A 21,614-nucleotide genomic window follows, 5' to 3' on the forward strand; every position below is an offset into this window, starting at 1 on the left:
AATCGTTGTATTTTAGTCAACTTCGATGACGAAATGTCGAGATGGAGATTGCTTGAGACATCAGCTGATCTCTTGGCGCTGGTGATAATACCGAGTATTGCAATGTTGACAACGTGTAGGTAATTATAAGATGTACGATTTTTATATACAACTGCATGTATGATCAGATATTTAGCAGATAAAACCTACGCTACCAAATTTGCATGCCCTCGTCCCTTTACTCCTTTTGCTCGTGACTCTAGTGTAGATACTACTTGTGATGTTTGTCCAGGAATTTCAGAACGTTGGTAGGGCTATCAAAAGATTAATCAGATTGCTTAATGTTAAATTCGAGGGAGTTGGCTTACTCATCAGCTGGCTTTACACCGAGAGCGATGTCAACTAATTTGCCAGTACCTTTCTCAAAAATGAAATGAGATCTCTTGGTACTAATATCAAAGCACGTTAGCAGATGTCAGCCCTTCAGGTAGCACTGTTCGGTGTAGCTGAGCTCACTTGTTGGGTTGAACAAATGCCCCCAATCTGCAAGGATGAAGAGAATTAGCGAGACTCTTTACCGACCTTCTAAGATTGTAACCTATGAATACAGTAGACATACCTTTTGATCAGCTTGCTTTCGGGATCACAGAGTAATTTGTAGGTCAAATTCTTCTTATTGATCCACTGTCAATTTTCAGGGACATGTCAGACATCACACTTCATAATCAATGGAGCTGTTGGTTGGCAGGTTCAACTTGACATCGCTCACCTTTTGTTGAGCTTCCGATTTATCCTTCGATAAACCGTAGATGTCATAACCGTGATCTTGTATTTCCTTCAAGTGGTCTCTGTATCCGCAAGCTTGAGTAGTACATCCTGGAGTATCGGCCTGAAAGTACAGGAAGTGGATGTCAACATTGTGTTTCCGAGCCCCATGAGAGATTCAGACGGACCATGGCGGGCTGCAAGGGGTAATGACGCGCGACCGCCATTTCGAGAAAAGCATGGCGTAGATCGGATGGGAGAAATGTCGATCACGCAGGAAGCGAGATGAAGCGACAGAAGTACATAGGATGATACTGGGAGCTTCACTCACTTTTGGGTACAAGAATATGACCACACCTTTATCACCAGCTAATGAGCTAACATCTATATCGGTACCTTCGTTATCCTTCAAAGTGATCTTAGGCAATTTATCACCAACTTTCAAGGCTCCTTTAGAGCCAGTATCAGCTTTGGCAGAAGCAGGTGCTTCTTCTTTCTTCTCCGCTTCAGCTTTGCTGTCCTCTTTCTTGGAAGCAGTTTTGGTGGACTTTGATTTAGGTTCTTCAGCTTTAGTCTTCTTGGTTTCTGTTGCCCCGTTGGTTTCTTCGGCAGTTCTCTAACGCGTCAAATAAGCTGAAGTCAATGGAGTACTAGCTAGAATCCGTTTGACTAACCTTCTTCGAGTTGGGCTCTTTTTTGGAGACTGTCTCTTTCTTCGACGTTACCTTTCCATCCCCGTTGGCAGGAGCTGAGCCGGATGAGGATTTGGGTTGATCAGCGATCCTGGCTGATCTCCGAGAAGAAGGTGGAGCAGCAGAAGTTGAGCTTTTAGGTGCCATTGTGATTATGTGATTTACTTTGTCAATACACCAATACACGCAAAGAGTCGGGCTTCATGTTTTGATGGGTAATTATACCATCATTCCTCGAGCAACATTGCATGCTCGCCTACTAGTTTGACATCACCGGGGACCCATTGATCAGGCACATAATGATGTGGCAATTAAGCTCCATCAAGCACGCGATTTGTTAAATAAGGAGATAGCCGAACAAAGCCATTTCGGACTATAATTGATTAGGATTATTTTGTAATTGAGTCTAATTAATATTGAAGTATTGCCACCGGGTTATCCGACTCGCGTCTCACCGTACCGGAATTCATGTTGACGAAAGCAAAAGAAAAGGAAAAAGTTTAAAAAAGTTGAAATTGACCTAATCTCCCCTTTTACCTTTCTTTTAGGTGTCGATATATTGTTGTATACATATCAATCTCACTTATCACACCTCACCCTTACCCTCTTCTCTTCCCCTTACTCAGCTCCTTATCCGGAACGAGTAAGTCTAGCGTTGAAGACTTGATGCATGTTTCCAGGTGACGAAGCTGACTAATCCCTTCCAAAATACTAGTGTGTGGTATTCTCGGTTTACTCCTCCATGATCCCTTGGCTACTCAAACCACATTGGCTGGTACTGAGATGTGCGTAAAAAGTTGAATGATACGGACTTAATGATTGGACAGACACTGACATAAGGGTGTAGCGCTGAGGGTCTTTCGCTCTTGCAACATCGGTATGTCCATCTTCTTCGCTAGCTGCGAATGAGCTTTATGCTGACTAAGTACATCTCCTTCAGAGGACAAGATGCAGCTGGTATAGTAACCTGCGGGTCAGGTGGTAGGTTCTACCAAGTCAAAGCCAATGGTATGGTCAGAGATGTCTTTGATGCGCCTGCTGTTGCTGGCCTCAAAGGGTGGATGGGTGTCGGACACGGTGAGTATACAATCTTATTTATCGTGGCACATGTAGATTAATCGTTGTCCTTCTTTGTACGCAGTGAGATACCCTACAGCCGGAAGTTCTGCTCACGCCGAAGCTCAACCATTCTATGTCAATTCTCCTTATGGTATTGTTTTCGCCCATGTAAGTCTTTGCCTTTGAATGATCACATTCCGGGGGAATGTCTGCTAATTATGTGGGATTTTATAGAACGGGAATATCGTTAATACCCCGTCTCTCCGACAATATCTCGATGTTGATGCTCATAGACACATCAACACCGACTCAGACTCCGAACTCCTTCTTAACATCCTTGCCAACAACCTGCAAAAAACCGGTAAATTCCGTATTAACGAAGAAGATATTTTTACAGCTGTTGGAGATCTCACTAGAACATGTATCGGTGCCTATGCTTGTGTAGCTATGATTGCTGGTTTCGGATTGATCGTTTTCAGAGATCCTAACGGTATTAGACCCGCTGGTATTGCTACTAGAAAAGGTGCACGAGGTGGTTTGGATTATTTGGTTGCTAGCGAAAGTGTTGTAGCTCAAGGTTTGGGTTTCACCGAATGGGAGGATGTGAAAGCTGGTAAGTCATCAGTCTCTCCATTTTGCTACAGCTTTGCTTGAAGATGGGCCGTGTGGCTCATAAACATGTTCAATGTCCAGGTGAAGCGATTATCATCACTCGAAACAACATTTCCCGTCGACAAGTTGCTCAACCTCAAGCATTCGCACCAGATATTTTCGAACACGTTTACTTTGCCAGACCTGACTCGACCATTGACGGTATATCAGTCTACCGATCAAGGATGAAGATGGGTGATTTGTTAGCTGAAACAGTCAAGAAGGAATTGGTCAAAGCCAATATTGAGATTGACGTAGTCATTCCTGTCCCAGATACTTCTAGAACTGCTGCTTTAAATTGTGCTCAAGCATTGAACATACCATATAGAGAAGGTTTCGTCAAAAACAGATACGTCGGAAGAACTTTCATTATGCCCGGTCAAACGCAAAGAAGGAAGAACGTCCGAAGAAAACTCAACGCTATGCCTGAAGAATTCGCTGGGAAGACAGTAATGCTCGTCGATGATTCTATCGTACGAGGAACTACTTCGAAAGAGATTGTTCAAATGGCTAAAGATGTTGGAGCCAAACGTGTCATTTTCGCTTCTTGTGCTCCACCAATCCGGTATTCCAACGTATACGGTATCGACATGCCTTCGCCTCATGAGTTGATAGCTCACGGGCGAACGACGGAAGAGATCGCAGAGCATATCGGTGCAGATTTAGTGATATATCAAACATTAGAGGATCTGGTGGAATCATGTAGACAATTCAACCCTGTCATTAAGCAATTTGACTGTTCAGTATTCACGGGTGAATATGTCACCGGAGGGGTCGATGAGAGGTATTTGGAACACATTCAAAGATTAAGGAATGATAATGCCAAGGCGAAGAAGAAGCAGCAGACTTTCGAAGCTGTGGAAGCTACCGAAGGAGGATGCAGTGGACCTATGAGTGAGTCCGGTCTTTTCTGACAGCCAATTGTCTAATGGTTTTCTTGGCTGACGAATCTTCGATTCATGTAGACGGGGCAGACTCTTTGATCTCCATGCACAGGTCTGACTCACTTATGGGTTTAGCAAATCACTCACCTAAACTTGGAGCTACTGGCATGCCTTCTCCAAACGATACAATCGGATTACATAACTCTTGGTACGGTCAATAGGGTACAGGCGATCGAATTGGAGCAGGAATCTTACGATTATATCGTATCTCACGGTTGTGCAATGGAGGAAAAATATGTAGGATTATCTAGCATATATACACATAAATCAAAACAAAATCGACTTAGTCGTAAATCTTGTCTAATTGTCTGGGATTCATCACCGCATGTATACAGATGCTGTCTTTACTATGTTGATTTGTGCATTGCTAGGATGCTTGTCAATATTGAACACTATTTATCATTCCAGAATGGGTGCTTGTCCCATCCGACCATCTTCCTGGCGAATACTTTTCCCCTATCATTTTTTATTTCTTCATCTCCTTCTTGCATGTCCTCCACTGAAGATACTAAATACCAAATCTCTGTGACACCTTGATCTACTAAGTAATCTCGCATTTTCTTGTAATTCAATCCGACATATGATATACCGTGAGAATCGTCTGATAAACATATCTTACCGCCCAACGAAACGATGAGCTAAAAGTTACGATTCAACAAATCAGCATCATTTTAATATAAATAGAAATACAAGTTTAAGATATTATTAATTAATAAAATTACATTTAAAATATCTTTACTTGGATAACTTGTATTCCAACCTTTTCTCAAAGAAGCACTATTAGCTTCAAATAATCCACCATATTCAATAACTTTTTTTAAATTTCTTTTAATCTTTTCCCAAATTAATTTATTTTTTTTAAAATTAAAATTAGGTATCCAAAGTAAACATAAATCAAAATGACCAATAATTTCAGGTTTAAATTTATAAATTAAATTAAATTGTTGATCAAAATAATTATTTAAAAAAATTATTATTTCTTCTTCTTTTAAATCTTCTATTTCTTCTTCAGATTCTGAATCTAATTCTAAAAAAGGTGGTGGACCTGGATTCATTGTTCTACCTTGTTCATTTTTTTTACAATATTTAATTGATTTTAAAAATGTTAATTTATTAAAATCTATTGAAATTCCATTAACATGATGTACACTACCTACAATATAATCTATATTTTGAATTTCATTTTTTAATAATTTAGAAGTTTTAATAAAATCTATTTCAGTTATATAATCTGTTTCAATTGAAATAAGTAATTTAATTTTTGAAGCGTATTTGAGTTTTAATGATTTAGCTGTTGAGAGGAATTCAAGGTATATTTTGAGAAGATCCGAAGGTTGAAGATCGGCCTGAGTGAAATAAGATGAATTTGGTTAGTAAACTCTTTATGAACATACATGATATTTCTTATAAGTGTCAATACTGATGATTGATATCGCAAATGTTATATGATATTAAGTGTGTGATTCTTGAAAATCCATTTGAACTTGATAGCAAAAGCGGACCGTACTCACTTCTTCGGGGAAAAGATCTTCCACTCTATATCTAGGAGCATGTTCACTTAATCCATATACCTGGAAGCCTTGCCGTATAGCTTCCTGAACGACTTCCTCCAAATTGTCTTTAGCATGTCGACAGAATTGTCCAGAATGTGAATGATGACTATGGGGCATATCCTGATAACAGACGGAGTGTTTTACAATCTACCGCAAACTGTAGCGCAGGTCTCTCACAGCTCTAATGACTCGCTATATTGAGTATGGTAGTTTGTAAGATGTGCAATGACAGACAATCCATGTAAAATACCTTGCAAATAAGTATGAGTCGGGAAGCGAGGACTGGTCAACACGAGTGGAGGTTTGGAAAAGTCGAGCTCTTTATTGGCCATATGGTAGGCCTGTTTCCGAACTCTTTTGTCTTTGGCTAAGATGCATTTTCTTTATATTCTTCGCAATCATATTGTTCAGTGGTATAATGTGTCGTCCACTCCTCAATCCCTACAGTATATGAAATATGTCCCATACAGTACGGGCTTGTAGTCATGAATACCTTGCATCGGGTCATCCAAAAAACAAAAGAACTATAAAACCTATCAAAATACGAAGAAAGAATGAAATATCCATCAAAGATCATATACTATATAAATCTTGATATACCTACCTACCTTGGGAAAAAGAAGTTCGAAAGAGAATACAAAGGAAGGAGAGGAACTGTCTTATGGCTTTTTCCACTTTTTTCTCTTAATTTTGTTAAAGAGATATATATAAGTGTTTCATTTGTCCATCCGTTATAAAAAAATCGAAATCGTCACGTTTGCCAATCATCATTATTGAGTTTAAAGTCATCCAAATACTTTTTCCCAAAAAACGACCCCATCTAAACTTCAGAGGTAGAGTTAAAGTATTTAACATACGAGACTTCCCAATAAGCGTCTGCAAAGGCCGCTCCGTTATTTAGAACGTAATCTGAACAAGTTGAATATCCTGTTGAAGCTGCACAAGATTGATCTTGTCCTGCGTATCCAGCATAATTCCAAACTCCATCTGCACCTGCCCAATCTCCACATAATGTAGTATCAACTAATAGAACATAAAATCAGCATTAAAGAATCGTAGAGGGAAATAGAAAAGAAAAGAAAAAAAAAGGATTTACAGATGTTGAAATGATCATAGAAGAATTGATATGGTGAACAATCGTCTGATGGGAAATTGGCCATTGGAGTTCCCCATGAAGATGGGTTTGGAGCATCTGCAGTAATATCTGATGGAATGTTTGTTCGAGGGAAGAACCAAACTGTTATACCTGCTTTAGACCATCGCACTGAAGAGATCTCATTAGTCTTCATTATTTTTTTCATTTAGGAAGGATAGCACTAATCAAAGTGAACCAAACTCACTAGCATAAACACCACCTCCAATAGCGTTGAAAGGAGCACCATAAGCATTTGAATCAGTAGAATCTCTAACACCACAACCTTGGTTTGAAGTAGCGTAAGAAGCACAGTTATAAGAATCGAAAGAACCAGTAGTTAATTGTCCAACTTGATTATTGTTCATGGTGTTTGGCATAGTACAGCCATTTCCGGTGTGTAAAGAAACTTGATTTTGAGAGAAATCATTTATACCTTCCAATATATCGATTTCACCACCTTCTGGCCAATTTGGACCATTAGACCACCATGCAGGCCATGTTCCACATCCAGTTGGCATATGATAAGCATCCATTAAGACAAGTCCACCAGTGAATCTAAGATTCAGAAATTATTCCCGTCAGCTACAATTCTCCGCAGACATAAATGTTTAAAACGCCTTCCGACTTACATCTTATTTCCATGAATTCGAATTGATTTTCTAGCATCAGATACGACTTGAGTAGTATCAACAGCCATTACAGCTCTATTATTCGAGTTGATACTAATCAAACCGCTATTCCAAGCATCTCCAGAATTCAAATAATCTACTGTTCCATGGGTAGGATCACTCCATTCCCAGAAATTAACATTATCAAAGAATGAATTTCCAGACCACTCTTCAACTTTGAACCATCCAGAACTTGAAGTTGATTCAGAAGAACTAGCTGAAGTAGTTGAAGAAGGTTGTACGGAAGATGATGATGAAGAAGCAGACTCTGTTTCCCAAGATGAAGTGGAAGTGGCGGTACCAGTCGCATTTGCCCATTCATTGGCATTGGTTAATGTTGGAATAGCAGAAGTATCATCGTTAACTATCGAAGTTGAAGATGAAGTAGCTTCTGTAGAAGAAGAAGTAACTATAGAAGTAGCATTAAATTTAACTTGACATGTTGCTCTCTTCTTTTTCTTAACTAATCTCTTAACTTTATTCTTTTGTGCACTAGCTAATACACCTTCTCGTTTAATTTGCTTTTGAGCTGAAGTAGAGAGAGATTTCTTATTATGATGAGGATTTATATGAACAGCTGAAACAGCTGGAGTTGAGATTGAAAGGGTTAAAAGAGGTAATAAGAGGTTTGAGATGTGCATTTTGATTTGTTTTTATCAACTTGCAAAATAATAAAACGCTTATGAGGGGGATTCCACTAGGGATTTGATTATTTTTTTCGACCGGCGAAATTTGGTCAAGTGTTTCTAATTAGGTTTTGATAGAAGTTTGAACTTGTTCTAATGAAAGTTATATCGCACAGCGATTTGTAGGATGTCGAGCTACGTTTAACAAAATGCGAAAGTCAAGTCGAGGTCAAGAAAATCAACGTCAAGTTTGATATGGTCGTCAATCGGCATCAAGTCGTTGTTGAAGATTATTGTAGGAGTTGGACGTAACGATCCGTGAAATCGTGGGCGGGAAGTAATAAAATACAATGAAGTGATAGAAAGATCAATTTGACAAGGTATAAGAACGAAGAGTAATGGATGTAAGGTTATATTTTCAAGTAAGGATGGATTAGCGGCGAGCCAAGAATTCGAACAATAAGCGATAAGTCGATAGGTCGTGTTAGATAGGGGTTTTCAATGTAGTTTCAGGTACAATGATTGAAGTGGACATTCAGAAAGATCCGTGTTGCCGCAGGGACGAGGGCCGAGTTGTGTCGATCGTAGATTGAAGAGTGCAGTTGCCGTTCAGTGGACGAATGTGATTTGAGTGAGTACGGAAGAGAATATGGGTAAAACAAAAGTCAGCTATCGTTTCCCTTCTGTGTCATCAAGATCAAGCATGGTCCGGTAAAATGTCGGTAAAATGTCTAGAAGGCTGTGTAGAAGTACGTCGAAGTCCGCATGCTCGCAGACAGAAGACAGAAGTGGGAGCCTCTGCCGACGAGCAAACAAATGCAACATTTCCTTGCGCTTCGGAGTCCGTCGCTCCCTCTACATGCACCGTGATCTTCTTAACACTTTGGGATGTTTCGCAAGAGTCAAGAAAATCCAGTCCGAAACCCTGCCCTTATGCTGAGAAATTTCCATCTCCACAATGCGCATTTCGATTTTGACCAGTGACGAAGACGGTATAGACCAGAAAATCACTCACCAAGGGTTTACTCTGACTAAGATTAAAAAGGGATGTATAGGGAGGAAGAGGATGATGTATAAATCTGAAAGAATTTATGATAAAGATAAATTCATTTCATCACATCAGTAATCATTGATTCCTCATGGTATCCTACAGGATGAGTATAGGATTCCGAGACATGTCATTCACATCAAGCTGAATGAGCAAAATAAACAAAATGGCTGGATTTTGTTTTTACGAAAACAAACTTTTTTAGTGACGACGCGATATAAAACTGCGCTCTTCCTCTCATCATGTACTCCATTTTTCTAATCAAATCAGAGCCCTGATCAACTTCGCATTCAAAATAACGCGAAAACATGAATAACGTCAAAAGTGTATACTCGTAAATGGCGTTTTCCTATGGTATAAATCCCATCTGATGTGTTATGTAAATGTTACTCAAAATAAATCATTTCGGTTTTCAACTGTTTAAGGGTAAAAGGTAAGTCGCGTCTTGATTTATTCACATAAAGTTTATCTCCTCCTTTACCTGAAAAATGGATGTCTTCATTTTTACGAAAAAAAAACATATATCTTTGGACGCCTAAACTTGGCATTGAATCATCATATATAGAACAACATGGTAATAAGAATAGAATGCACAGTCATCATGAAAGACTCAAAACCGTTTCAGAAGCGCTGCGATGTGCTTTAATGAAGTGTTCACGTTTTTGTTTTCTTCACTAGTGATGCTAAAGTTCACGGTTGTAACGACTACGTGTAATCATGGAGTAATCAAGCCATCTCCGACTCCAAGGTCATATTCTTTGCATCGCCATATTTTGGTGATCTGTCTGATCTAGAGGACAAGCTTGCGCTTGGAGCGATCGAAGGCTTTCTTAAATGATTTGTTTTGGAATAAGACGACCTACAGGTTCCTGTATAATTGCAAAGTCAATCAACTTGGCCAAGTTATTTCCAGGAAATCACACTTGCTGTGCAATTGGCTCGGATAGTGACATTCGTTGATGCAACCCGAACTTCATCACGAATCCGGACTCAGTCAAATATGATTCACTTCTTTAACTGGGTTTCCGAAGAATGCAGTGTATAGCTATATGATTCTATTCAATGCATTGTTATTGACTCCGCAAATTGTACTAGGACATAGATGAGATATCTAGAAGATAATCAAATTTTGATCTCTGCCTGGCCCGACACCGACATATTGTGTTTTTACACCCAAGTATTCATCTATGAATTTGATATATTTCTTTGCGTTCTCAGGAAGTTCTTCATATGTCTTACAATTTGAAATATCAGTTTTCCATCCTGGGAAGGTAGTATATTCGACTTCTACCTTTGCGAGTCTATCGAGGTCGGCTATAGGAATAAACGAGCAGAGCTTGAATCAATTTTCTCTTCCGTTGAGTTGATAAGGAAAGAGGCCTGAGAATGAACTTACCAGGGAATCCATCAATTTGTTCACCATCAATCTTGTAACCAGTAGCTACCTTAATTTCCTCAAATCCATCAAGGACATCAAGTTTTGTTAAATTGAGAGAAGTATAACCGTTAATCATAGTAGAATATTTCATAACTACTAAATCTAACCAACCACATCGTCTTCTTCTACCTGTGTTGGTACCCCATTCAGCACCGACTTCTTGAAGAGTTTCACCAATGGTACCGAATTGTTCGGATGGGAAAGGTCCACCTCCAACTCTAGTTGTATAAGCTTTGATTACACCAACAACTTTCTTAATAGCCATTGGAGGAATACCTAATCCAGTAACTACACCACCAATCGAAGTAGATGAGGAAGTTACGTAGGGATATGTACCATAATCAAGATCTAACATCAAAGCGTTTGCACCTTCAACGAGAATTCTTTTGCCGGATTGAAGAGCGTTGTGCATGAATAATGGTCCATCGACGATGAATGGTCTAAGTCTTTCGGCGAAAGCCTACGATTTGTATTTAGTCAGCAATTGATACCAGACAGGGCAAATTGGACACATGTTGGCATCGCGCAAGGCGATGAACAAATGACAGGGCAAGTGATAATTCACTTACAAGGTACATCTCGATTTCCCCTTCAGTATCGAATTCAAAGTGTCCGTATCTCTTAAATCTACCTTCTACCAATTTTCGGAATTTGGCGGCGAAAGAAGGGTCGTAAAGATGGTGAACTCTCAAACCTGATCGAGAAGCTTTGGAAGAGTAAGCGGGTCCGATACCTCTTTTGGTAGTACCGATTGATGATCCTCCTAATTCAATCTCCTTAAGTCCATCGACGATTTGGTGGAAACCCATAACAAGGTGTGCTCGGTCTGAGATCTTTAGTCGGTCGGCAACCTTTAATCCTTTTCGTTCGATGGTATCGAGTTCGTTGAATAAAGAAGGAAGGTGAACGACTACTCCAGAACCGATGAAAGCAGTACATGTAGGGTTGATCAAGCCTATTATCACAACACTCCATCAGATTCCATTACTACCGTATAGATGTCGCGATGAGAGGACTCACCAGAAGGTAAGAGGTTAAAAGCGTAGCTTGTCTTTTCACCTTTAGCATTTCTGACTACGATAGTGTGTCCTGCATTATTACCACCAGCACATCTTGCACAGATATCAGCTTCAGCAGCTAAGATATCTACTAGTTTTCCTTTTCCTTCGTCACCCCATTGGGCTCCGAGACTGTATCAAGGAAAATATAAGCATAGTTTACAACTTCGTTTAAAGATGGATGAAAGCCTACACTACGGATACTCCTTCGGGAGCTATACGAGGGTATACACAAATGAGCTCAAGCCGATATATATTGAATGAGAGACAGCTTACCAGGAGCCATTTTGGCAGATTTGTTTGTTTTGATACCTCAACCTTTAAAAGGTTATTCTCAAGAAGAGTGTTTTTGATAATGTTTCCGAATTCATTTTATCTTAGTCGGCACTCGACGAGTCAATCTAAATTAGCAATATTAAAGGTAGTACTTTTTGATAACGACTATAATAACGGATCAATCAAATTTCAGGGTAAAGCGGGTATTCAGGTTTCGGCTTTATTCTCTATATAAGACAACAAATCCACATCATTCATAATATTCCTATTCTCCCCTCGACACCTCCACCTGAGCTTTCCAAAGGTTTGTTGTTGACTACTTCAATTCCGGCTTCTAAAACTTGAATATCGTGATCTTCGAGAGCTTCGCAGAACACGGAAGATGTACGCCGTGACGTCGTTAGTGTCACCTCTGGTAAGGGCATCTATACGTGGCATTAAGCGTAAAGGTCCTTTGTATCGCTCGATCCACCAGTTGAAACACTTACCCCAACCAACCCAGAAGGAGATCATCAAGTGAGCAAATTTCTGCGTACACCATTCGAAGACAGCTTACGCCGTTATCCCTTTTAGCAAACCTCGCCTACAACCATGTAATTGGCCGAAAGCTGAATCATCTGCTATGGGGGCTGCAAGATTCTCTCCTGTGTAGGCTTGGACTCAGCTGGTCATGGCATTCCGTGACTGATGGTGCTTGAATATAGGCACGAGTTATCGGAATGGACTTCTTCGCCTACGACTTTACTGCTAGTACAAAAGAAGAATGATGCTCGAACAACAAAGGCAATGGGAGACATATTATCGTAAGCCTCATTGATCGCTTCGGCATCGCAAATAGCGCTGATGTCTGTGCTAGATACCTACATTCCACTTATCCGCACCTAAAGCTAATTGTGGAACCTCACACAGCAGCGGATCATCCAGACTTCGGAGATTTGATAGTAACTTCCGGAGATGAGGATCTATTACCTTTACATACAAATCTAGTCTTGACGATAGGAGGAGACGGTACGATATTACACGTTTCTAATCTATTCTCGCAAGGAGAATGTCCACCAGTGTTGAGTTTTTCAATGGGTTCATTGGGATTCTTATTACCCTTTCGTGAGCATTTCCCAGTCTTACTCGTTCAAATCGATTCTCGATAAAAGCGCTCATGATTGTTATGGTAGACATCGACTCGATGAAATCGACAATACGAAATACCTTAAATGGCCCGGTATCGGTATTGAACAGGATGAGATTGGCTTGTAAGCCTTTATCGGTCAAAGGTGAACCTTTAGACCGATGTACTAAATCAGGTAAGATCCTCTGCTCCAGAAATTTTTCTTTTCTGGAAGTTATACTGGATGCTAAGCTGACACTCATGTACATTCAGTCGGTGATGCCGGCTGGCAAGTAATGAACGAAGTTACCCTGCATCGAGGCAGACATGCGCACTTGACTGTCGTAGATGCTTACTTTGATGGACAACATCTGACCGAAGCTGTGGTGAGTTCAGCAAGTCAAATATACCATAGTCTACTTGTCCATCATTGAATTTCAACCTCATGGGGCCAATCTGTCTAATATTGTATGATCGATAGGCCGATGGACTCTTGCTTTCAACGCCTACAGGCTCAACCGCGTATTCCCTATCTGCTGGCGGACCAATATCTCATCCCGAAACGGATACGTTCTTACTCACTCCCATCGCGCCTAGATCGCTCAGTTTCAGAACAGTCATCTTGCCAGGTCGGGGATCCGTACAACTAGAGGTGAGTGAATTTTTCAATTCAGTAAATTGAATTACAGACTAAACGACTGCCCTTCTTTTCATAGATATCACCCCTTGCCAGATCTTCGGCGGAGCTATCGATAGACGGAAAGGAGGTCTGTTTGTTGAATCCTAAAGAATCGGTACATATTACAAAATCACCGTATCCAATACCATGCATAGAGAGGGTCGGCGGCGAAAGTGGTTGGGTAAGAGATATAAAGTAAGTCTTTTTTTGTGTTGTACTGTATATATTGCCTACTACGTTTGGTCAAGCTAAATCGATGCAAATTCTTTCTCAGCTCACTACTGCAATTCAATACCGGGTTCAGGAACAAGAGTTTGTTAGGCCACGGGCCAGTCTAGCCTTGCGTATATAAACATTTGGCGGGACATTTGTGGTCCTGAAAGGAGGTTAATTACCGTTAGTATCTGTTCCGGTCAACTGGTCTTGGGTAGATCGGGATTCGCGATCTCTGTAGTTACGGTGCATATACATAGCAATAGGCTATTTGATTTTGAGTAGATGCATAGATGATCGTTATATATATATATAGCAAGCCTGAGTACCAGAATTCGGTGCACTACTCGTATATCAGAACGAGATAATCACTTGCGTTTAAGCGACGCTTTGCGCAATCGGATCTGACCGTACCTTACCGAATCACGAGGTGTCACAACAAAGTTATTATGGCCAATCTTGAGATAACAAATTGGCCATAATCTTTTAATATGGCAAATACTTATCATGAAAATTGGCCATAATTTTATTGACATCAGTCGTTCCATTCGTTTTTTCAGCCTCTTTGTTCTGTGAATTTGCCATTTCTCCTAATCGTACAAGCGAATAAGAACCTGCTAGAAAGGTATAAATAGTTCACAGAGTGAACCAAGTAAATGACTCGATTTGTATTATCAGCATATAGGAAAATCAACTTTATCAATATCAAACCCAATCAAATAATAATCAACAAGCTTTATCCCCGTCGAACATTTCACAATTCTACTTTGATCAAAATGACAATTCCATCTACATCTATACCTTATAATCCTTTGACAGAGGTTACTGCCGATGTAGGAGGTAAAGAGAATGTAGAAAGTTTACAACGGATTGCTAGAGATTTCAGGAGTGAGTTGATTTCACAGTATTCCATCAATTAGATTCACGTCCTATCGAGTGCTTTTCCTGATTTATTACCAAGATAAGCTAATCTAATACCACTTTAGGTGATACTTTGACTGTACCTACCGACGCTCAGCTGCTGCATTCGCTGAAAGCGTCAAGAGGTGATGATGTATATGGCGAAGATCCTTCTACCGCTGCTTTAGAAAGAAGAGTGGCTAAGTTGACTGGAAAAGAAGCTGCTATGTTCGCTGTTAGTGGTACCATGACTAATCGTGAGTCATCCCGTCACACTTATCGTCGATTATTCAACTGAATTGGTAAAATTCTTATAGAACTTGCTATTCGTACACATATGAAACAACCTCCTCATAGTATCATATTAGATTATAGAGCTCACGTACAAAAAATGGAAGGTATGTTATACACTTTGTGTTGTAGGTTTTCAACGTAATGCTGATGATAAATTGTGTAGCTGGTGGAATAGCAATGTTTTCTCAAGCTACAACACATCAACTTTTCCCTTCAAACGGTTTATATTTAACAGCAGAAGATATTGAACCTCAATTACAATTAGGTAATAATATTCATATTGCACCAACTAAATTAATTTGTCTTGAAAACACTTTAAGTGGTATAATTTTTCCACAAGATGAAATTGTTAAAATTGGTAAATTAGCAAAAAAACATGATATTAGATTACATCTTGATGGTGCTAGAATTTGGAATGTTGCTGCTGATGAAATTGAAAAGAGAGGTTTAGATTCAAATAATGAGAATGATAGACAAACTGTGTTAGTTTTTTTCTGACATCTTTCTTATAATACTTTTTCAAAAAAAAAAAAATCAAAGTCCTTAAGCTGATTTATACTTTAGCTTAACTGATCTTCTTGCTCCATTTGATTCAGCTTCTTTATGCCTTTCAAAAGGACTTGGAGCACCAATTGGATCAATAATAATTGGTACTAAAGAATTTATTGAACGTGCAAAATGGTTTAGAAAAGCTTTTGGAGGTGGTATTAGACAATGTGGTGGTTTAGCAGCTTCAGCAGATTACGCATTAACAAATCATTTTCCAAGATTAGCTTATACTCATCAATTAGCTAAAAGATTAGAATCTGGTTTAAAAGAATTAGGTTGTGATATTGCAGCTCCAGTTGATACTAATATGGTAAGTCAATAACATTTTCATTCAATTTGCCCCCAAAAACAAACCAAAAAAAAAAGAAAACGGAAAAAGAACAAACAAACAAACAGATTGAGCTAACAGGGGTATAATCGTTTTTTTTTAAAGGTCTTCTTCCAACCTCAAAAAATCGGATTATCTTTAGATGCAGTAACAGCTCGTCTTGCAGCTTTACCTAATCCTATAATTGTAGGTAGAGAAAGATGTGTAGTTCATCATCAAATTACACCTCAAGCTATAGAAGATTTTATAAATTGTATAAATGAAATGAAAAATGAAAAAGAAATTAATGGTGAAATTGTAAATGGAAAAGAAGAAATTGGTGAAAAAGAAAAAGAGAAATTAGATAATTATAATCAACCTAAAGGGAAAACCACTGATGCTGTTTTAAGAAAACAAGCTGCTTTGGGTTATCAGAATTAAAATAACAAGGTTAAGGCGTTGTTTGTAGATTGTATTTTGAAGCAAGAAGTATATCGAGTAGAACAACTATCAAAGTAGTATGTTAGAATGATATTACAGCTATGAAGTTCCATATTACATGCTGCATTAGTCTGGAATGTTTTACGACGACAAACGTCAAGAGATGTTTCGCAAGCTCAGTGATTGTTGATTGTGAATGCCAGCTCATTAAGCATCATTGGAATACCACGATGGAGAGTAACAGGAATGGCGCTTTTATCATGCAGGTTAATTGAACGAGATCCAGCAACGCGCTGAATAACAGTTGAGTAACAAGGGAGAAATCATGGAAGTGTCAAGATTCTTTGAAAGAAGTGGTGCAATATGCCGTATGATATGACATAACTTCAATCTCAACCGATGTACATTAATCATTGATTGAACTAGGTAGCAGATATGCATGTAGAATATTATTTATTAAGTGATGACGATGAAAAACAACAAGATGGAAGTACGACTAAGCAATAGACGAACAGATATCATCAGCTTATTTATTCTTTCGATACAATCCATTCAACAGATGATGAGAAAATTTTCATCGAAAAGAAGCGTTTCAGAAATTGAATTTAAGGTAGCGTGGTTTTTTCAGCATCGACGACCTGAACCCAAAAAGGATTCAAGAGTCCTCAAGCCAAATGCACTCAGGTCATCATTGATAAATGAAGGGTGGAAGAAGAAAGGGAAAAGGCATGTGAAGAAGCGAGAGGATTGTTGCAAGCGAGGTGTGATATTGGAAGTGAAAATTTTGCAAGTAAAAATTGGTTGTGATGTTTTCATAAAATTGCATGCTCACCTATGAAAATCTATCTATTATCCAAATACGAATGAAATCTATACCACCAAACCAACACCTCCTTCTTTCCTCCAGCAAAATGCAGAGTAATCGAAATCGAAATCTTGAGAAGGAAGTCGATCAGAAAGCCTCATCCAAACCCACAATTTCCGTCCCTCTTCTAATTCCGAAGAAAAAGATGAGTCCACGAGAAATCGCCAGCTTCTTCGATAACCTCCTAAATCCATTACCGAAGTAAAGAGAAAAAGTGGTTAAATGTCTCTGTGAAAGAGTAGGATGGGTAACTTTTTCATCACCTCGACTTGGAAAATGTGGCTAGTATGGACTAGCAAAAAAGAGACAGTGACTATACAGAAATCCTAAAAATACCAAAGAAATAAAGTCAGCAAATTCGCTCTTCCAATAACAGCCAACGGGGAAGGTGAATCGCGATGGAAAGGATGCAAAAGACACTCTTGAAGAAGGAGGAAAACGTAGTAGTAGGCTTACCTGCAAAGTATGATCAATGGAAAAAAGAAAAAAGAAACATCAAGAGATACAAAATAATATTGGTTTATATGCACCTCGCGATACAATCAACCTCCACCATGTTACTCTTCATAAAAATCAAAAATCTTACCGGCGGTATTACGGTAATAACTCAAATCCGATCGTGGCACTTGACATGCCTAAATTAGCTTAACACCTATCACCGCGCACCTTTGTAGAACATCAACCTCCACTTACGATGTCCACCTCAGAATGGTACGCGTAATGGGGTTTCCTATTCCTTTTCACCATTGATCATACTTTGCAGGTGATATTTTGGGATATGGCTTAACAGGAAATCTATCATAGCGATAGGAGAACAAACAAATCGACTGATAGAAATTGGACATGAAATATTTTGTAGACTTGGGCTTGAAGTAGCCAATACAATACCGGCTCATCTGATGCGCGCTGATTCTACAATATATTGTTTACTGAGCAAGTTATGCACATCAATGCATGCCGCTTATGGGAAGATGGCAGCGTTTCACGGATACAACAGATTGGGAGCGGCAGTGTCCGTACTAAATCGGTAACTCGTCTGCTCTGATGGTATAAATCCATCAGATAATTCATATACATCTTGCAATATCCTAAAGAAATATTTTCATATTCGTAGAGGACGATGGACTCGAGATTCGCGCTCATTCCTGAAGGTTTAGCCATTTCTGGGCACTTCATGGCGTAGAGAAAGATAGGACTCGATGAAAAATGATGTTTTAAAGCTAGACGATCGTTTCGGAGCTGACGAGATCGATTAGATATTTTCTTTGTACTGGAACAATGACTTGACTCGCACTTGACCATATATGATCTACCTGGTCGATTTACTGGTGTATCAAAGACGATTAAAAAGCTCATAATGTTAATCCGTTCGTTCGGGTTCTTTCTGCCTCTCATATATACATTGTCGCTGGCATAGTTATCGCACACAGCGGCTCATTCTTCTTTGTTCCAGCAGAATATAACTACGGCGTCTGTTTCAGTGGTTGAGGAAAACACATTGATGAGGTGAATGGAGAAGTGTGTTGCAAGATGACATAAACAGCTTGTGCTAGGTATTTGCGCGGTTTGCAACAACATTGTACAGTACATCAAAGCGCTCTTGGTTACGCTGTTGGGCAAAAATGTTCTCGTCAGCTCACAATCTAGGGGTCACAATGACCAAAAGCAAGCATACAATCTGAGGTGATTTGAATTGGCATATGCATATCTATAGCTTCCAGTTGATGCATAAGTGCATATATGGACTACTAGTGGTTGTATCTTATTTATGTGTGGGAAGAAGGCTGCGTCTTTGACCATTGTGCGGTGATGAGAGGTTGAGCGAATCAAGTGGACTAGGACCTGATGTGAAGTCAGTCTGTACTCATTCGATGCATAGTGAAGGTGTGAAGCATTCACTCACCAGCCGGTCTTATTTGATACAGGCCACTCGATCAATACTGGATGTTACCGGGACTGGCGTTCATGGCCATTGCAAGCTTCCTCTGTTGAGATCGGATATAAGTAATATCGTTATCAACAGCTTGGTGAAAGAGCTGATCCCATTCGACACCGTCCCAATGAAAAGTAATGATTGCTTCTCTATCTGTAGCCGCTATGCTGATAGGGTGTCGATCATGATCGGCGAAGACTGTCAGGATCCTAGCAAGAGCATCTGTAGTAGAAACATGGGCTTGATAGGTGACTTCAACTTGAACGAGGTCTGTATCTTGAGAGATATTCATGAGATAGATCGGCATTTCGAGAGAGAGAAGAGTCGTTCGATGATAGCCTTGTAGATGCAAATTAAAATAAGGTTATAGCGCGAACTGTTATGACTAAATTTCGAACGATTCTGAAGAAAGAAAAGAAGGATTGATCGTGAGATCGCGCTGATGACATGGACGTGTCTTATCCTTTGTCGTCAGCATTAGTCGTTCAAAAACACGAGGCATCCGTTACTAATTTGCGCCCTGATTATTCACCACATTCCTTTAAAAAATGTAGGCTCTCCTGCACCGAGATTTGCGCATTGGCTAGGATATCTACAATGGGCATATGCATACGCGATAGTACAATCTATTTGAAATGTATTACTTGTCGTCTTATCGAGAGTAAATTACCATACATAATCAGGCCATCCGCCCTCATGTTCTGAGAGATTTGCATAACCACAAACCTCCTGCTCAAGCTCGGGAGCATCAACACTGCTACATTCACAGTTCGCCAGTCCATTACCGTCTACTCCCGTCCATATCTTCACGGTAGCCCAAGCGTTACCATCATCTAAGATTGCTGCACATAAGCCTGACATCCCTTCTTCCCCATTTCGAATCAGATCAAGGACGATATCAACAATTTCTTCTCTATCTGCATCTAGACCTCTAGCACCGTACGCTGACCAATACTGAAAATTGATGGAAGACCAGTCGGCTCTCTTGTTAATATCTCTAGATAACATTTCAATTGACGCTGTCGCTACTGATCCAAATTCGTCTACTTCCCGGATGGCGTTATTGATGACCAATTCACGATTGACATTTCGTTTGACGTCAGACGATGGAAGGATGATAGGTCGTAGCAAAGTGACTCGAGTATTACCGCTTGAAATGATGGTACTGTTATAGAGATGGTCTGGGAATTTACTGATATTCGATCGTTTGTAGACTCCTGATGCTTCATGCTATCCATAAAATCCATTGATTGACCAATCCGCCATGGGCGCAGCTATGTGAGAGGCATCATGCCATTGATCGAATTGCTTGAAATAAGCATCGGATTGGCGAAGTCCAATTCTACTTATATGCGATGCGGCTCGCTTGGTAGTCTTCTTTAATTTGCTTTTGTTGTTGATCTTGACCTTTTTAGTACCGGGTCCTACACATTTGCAATTACGACAATATACTCTAGGTGCAGTTGGTCCAAGTCTAATACCGAGGCATCTGTCGCCTGGTCCAGGCTGACATTCACCTCTATCGTTCCCACCGCCGCGAAGGCAATCATTAGGCTCGCAAAACCCACCTGTAGCTACTCTCTTGACCAGGAAACAATCGTGGTAATATTTCCCCTCATACCAAGCTTCGGGGACGCGTTTGATTGAAGTTGTATTCGATATTACAGATGTGAAAGAAGTATTGGTCTGAATACTGGCGATGACCAATGAGCAGACGAGGATGAAAAGGAAAAGTGTGCTTGGCAGATGAGTTTGAAGAACGTATTTTGTCACCCGCCTGAATCTACGGCTGTCGAGTCCAACTATACAGATCCTTTCATCTCGATCGGCTTCCAAGTGGAGCGGTGTGATTTATCCATCATACAAGAATTTGATCTATGCATCTAACGATTTCATAACCTGTATTCGGTTTGCTTCAGGGGGCGACTAACATTTCGTCTCGTCCGTTCATCCCGATATCTTTAGTGTGGAAGGTGAAGTAAAGTCCCAATCCGATAATCGAGAAGGCGAACATGGCTTTTTTACACCATATATACAAAGCGCACAAAACATGAGGGAAGTCCGACTGGGATAAGACACACACTCACCTTAAATAAGGGGTGTGTGGACCCTCGTGATTGTAATGTCCCATTTGTGGCTGCCGGAGCAATTGATTTCGGACGTTCTTATTTGTTCGTATGAGACCGGTGTTATTTGAGAACTGGTGTTATTTGAGAACTGAGAAATCTTCATCCTTTGACTTCCACAGCCATGACGGCCACAAGTCAATACCTTGTGCGGCGGCGCCCATACTGAGAGGCGGAGCAATCAGCCCAGGTGTTCTTTCCATATATCTGCCAAATCGAAAAGGACCTCCATGAAGAAATGGCTGCGCATGTTTTGGACTGGGATGTGATTATTCGTTATATCCACAGTCCAAGGATCATTCTTATAAGG

General features: G+C 39.9%; 9 protein-coding genes across 9 annotated transcripts; 3 read left to right on the top strand and 6 right to left on the bottom strand.

Annotated features, from left to right (window-relative positions):
- Window positions 1-250: 250 nt before the first annotated feature.
- On the bottom strand, window positions 251-1,583 carry I206_100321 (uncharacterized protein; the record flags this gene model as incomplete). Its single annotated transcript, XM_019152779.1, has 7 exons — window positions 251-293; window positions 348-428; window positions 496-522; window positions 599-663; window positions 749-868; window positions 1,076-1,360; window positions 1,419-1,583. The coding sequence occupies 7 exons, from the start codon at window positions 1,581-1,583 to the stop codon at window positions 251-253; spliced, it is 786 nt and encodes a 261-aa protein (XP_019014917.1).
- Window positions 1,584-2,446: 863 nt separating this feature from the next.
- On the top strand, window positions 2,447-4,251 carry I206_100322 (amidophosphoribosyltransferase; the record flags this gene model as incomplete). Its single annotated transcript, XM_019152778.2, has 5 exons — window positions 2,447-2,513; window positions 2,578-2,663; window positions 2,730-3,108; window positions 3,189-4,040; window positions 4,112-4,251. 5 exons carry the CDS (start codon window positions 2,447-2,449, stop codon window positions 4,249-4,251), a joined length of 1,524 nt encoding a protein of 507 aa, XP_019014916.2.
- A 231-nt stretch (window positions 4,252-4,482) lies between these two features.
- Window positions 4,483-5,760, bottom strand: I206_100323 (uncharacterized protein; the record flags this gene model as incomplete). The annotated part of the gene is made up of 3 exons (XM_070202173.1): window positions 4,483-4,728; window positions 4,813-5,436; window positions 5,602-5,760. 3 exons carry the CDS (start codon window positions 5,758-5,760, stop codon window positions 4,483-4,485), a joined length of 1,029 nt encoding a protein of 342 aa, XP_070058274.1.
- Window positions 5,761-6,463: 703 nt separating this feature from the next.
- I206_100324 (uncharacterized protein) lies at window positions 6,464-8,087 on the bottom strand (the record flags this gene model as incomplete). Its single annotated transcript, XM_019152776.1, has 4 exons — window positions 6,464-6,666; window positions 6,740-6,907; window positions 6,984-7,333; window positions 7,408-8,087. 4 exons carry the CDS (start codon window positions 8,085-8,087, stop codon window positions 6,464-6,466), a joined length of 1,401 nt encoding a protein of 466 aa, XP_019014914.1.
- A 2,144-nt stretch (window positions 8,088-10,231) lies between these two features.
- Window positions 10,232-11,902, bottom strand: I206_100325 (adenylosuccinate synthetase; the record flags this gene model as incomplete). The annotated part of the gene is made up of 6 exons (XM_019152775.1): window positions 10,232-10,434; window positions 10,517-11,018; window positions 11,128-11,513; window positions 11,579-11,748; window positions 11,810-11,831; window positions 11,893-11,902. The coding sequence occupies 6 exons, from the start codon at window positions 11,900-11,902 to the stop codon at window positions 10,232-10,234; spliced, it is 1,293 nt and encodes a 430-aa protein (XP_019014913.1).
- Window positions 11,903-12,274: 372 nt separating this feature from the next.
- I206_100326 (uncharacterized protein) lies at window positions 12,275-14,014 on the top strand (the record flags this gene model as incomplete). The annotated part of the gene is made up of 9 exons (XM_070202174.1): window positions 12,275-12,408; window positions 12,466-12,540; window positions 12,597-12,695; window positions 12,749-12,996; window positions 13,065-13,193; window positions 13,271-13,383; window positions 13,479-13,649; window positions 13,714-13,871; window positions 13,951-14,014. 9 exons carry the CDS (start codon window positions 12,275-12,277, stop codon window positions 14,012-14,014), a joined length of 1,191 nt encoding a protein of 396 aa, XP_070058275.1.
- A 651-nt stretch (window positions 14,015-14,665) lies between these two features.
- On the top strand, window positions 14,666-16,380 carry I206_100327 (uncharacterized protein; the record flags this gene model as incomplete). The annotated part of the gene is made up of 6 exons (XM_070202175.1): window positions 14,666-14,777; window positions 14,876-15,046; window positions 15,107-15,187; window positions 15,247-15,565; window positions 15,648-15,942; window positions 16,066-16,380. 6 exons carry the CDS (start codon window positions 14,666-14,668, stop codon window positions 16,378-16,380), a joined length of 1,293 nt encoding a protein of 430 aa, XP_070058276.1.
- A 2,799-nt stretch (window positions 16,381-19,179) lies between these two features.
- I206_100328 (uncharacterized protein) lies at window positions 19,180-19,485 on the bottom strand (the record flags this gene model as incomplete). The annotated part of the gene is made up of 1 exon (XM_019152772.1): window positions 19,180-19,485. One exon carries the CDS (start codon window positions 19,483-19,485, stop codon window positions 19,180-19,182), a length of 306 nt encoding a protein of 101 aa, XP_019014910.1.
- A 359-nt stretch (window positions 19,486-19,844) lies between these two features.
- I206_100329 (uncharacterized protein) lies at window positions 19,845-21,309 on the bottom strand (the record flags this gene model as incomplete). Its single annotated transcript, XM_019152771.1, has 3 exons — window positions 19,845-20,343; window positions 20,434-20,871; window positions 21,266-21,309. The coding sequence occupies 3 exons, from the start codon at window positions 21,307-21,309 to the stop codon at window positions 19,845-19,847; spliced, it is 981 nt and encodes a 326-aa protein (XP_019014909.1).
- Between the last annotated feature and the right edge of the window lie 305 nt (window positions 21,310-21,614).

Source organism: Kwoniella pini, chromosome 1, assembly GCF_000512605.2.
Source record: "Kwoniella pini CBS 10737 chromosome 1, complete sequence".
NCBI lineage: Eukaryota > Fungi > Basidiomycota > Tremellomycetes > Tremellales > Cryptococcaceae > Kwoniella > Kwoniella pini.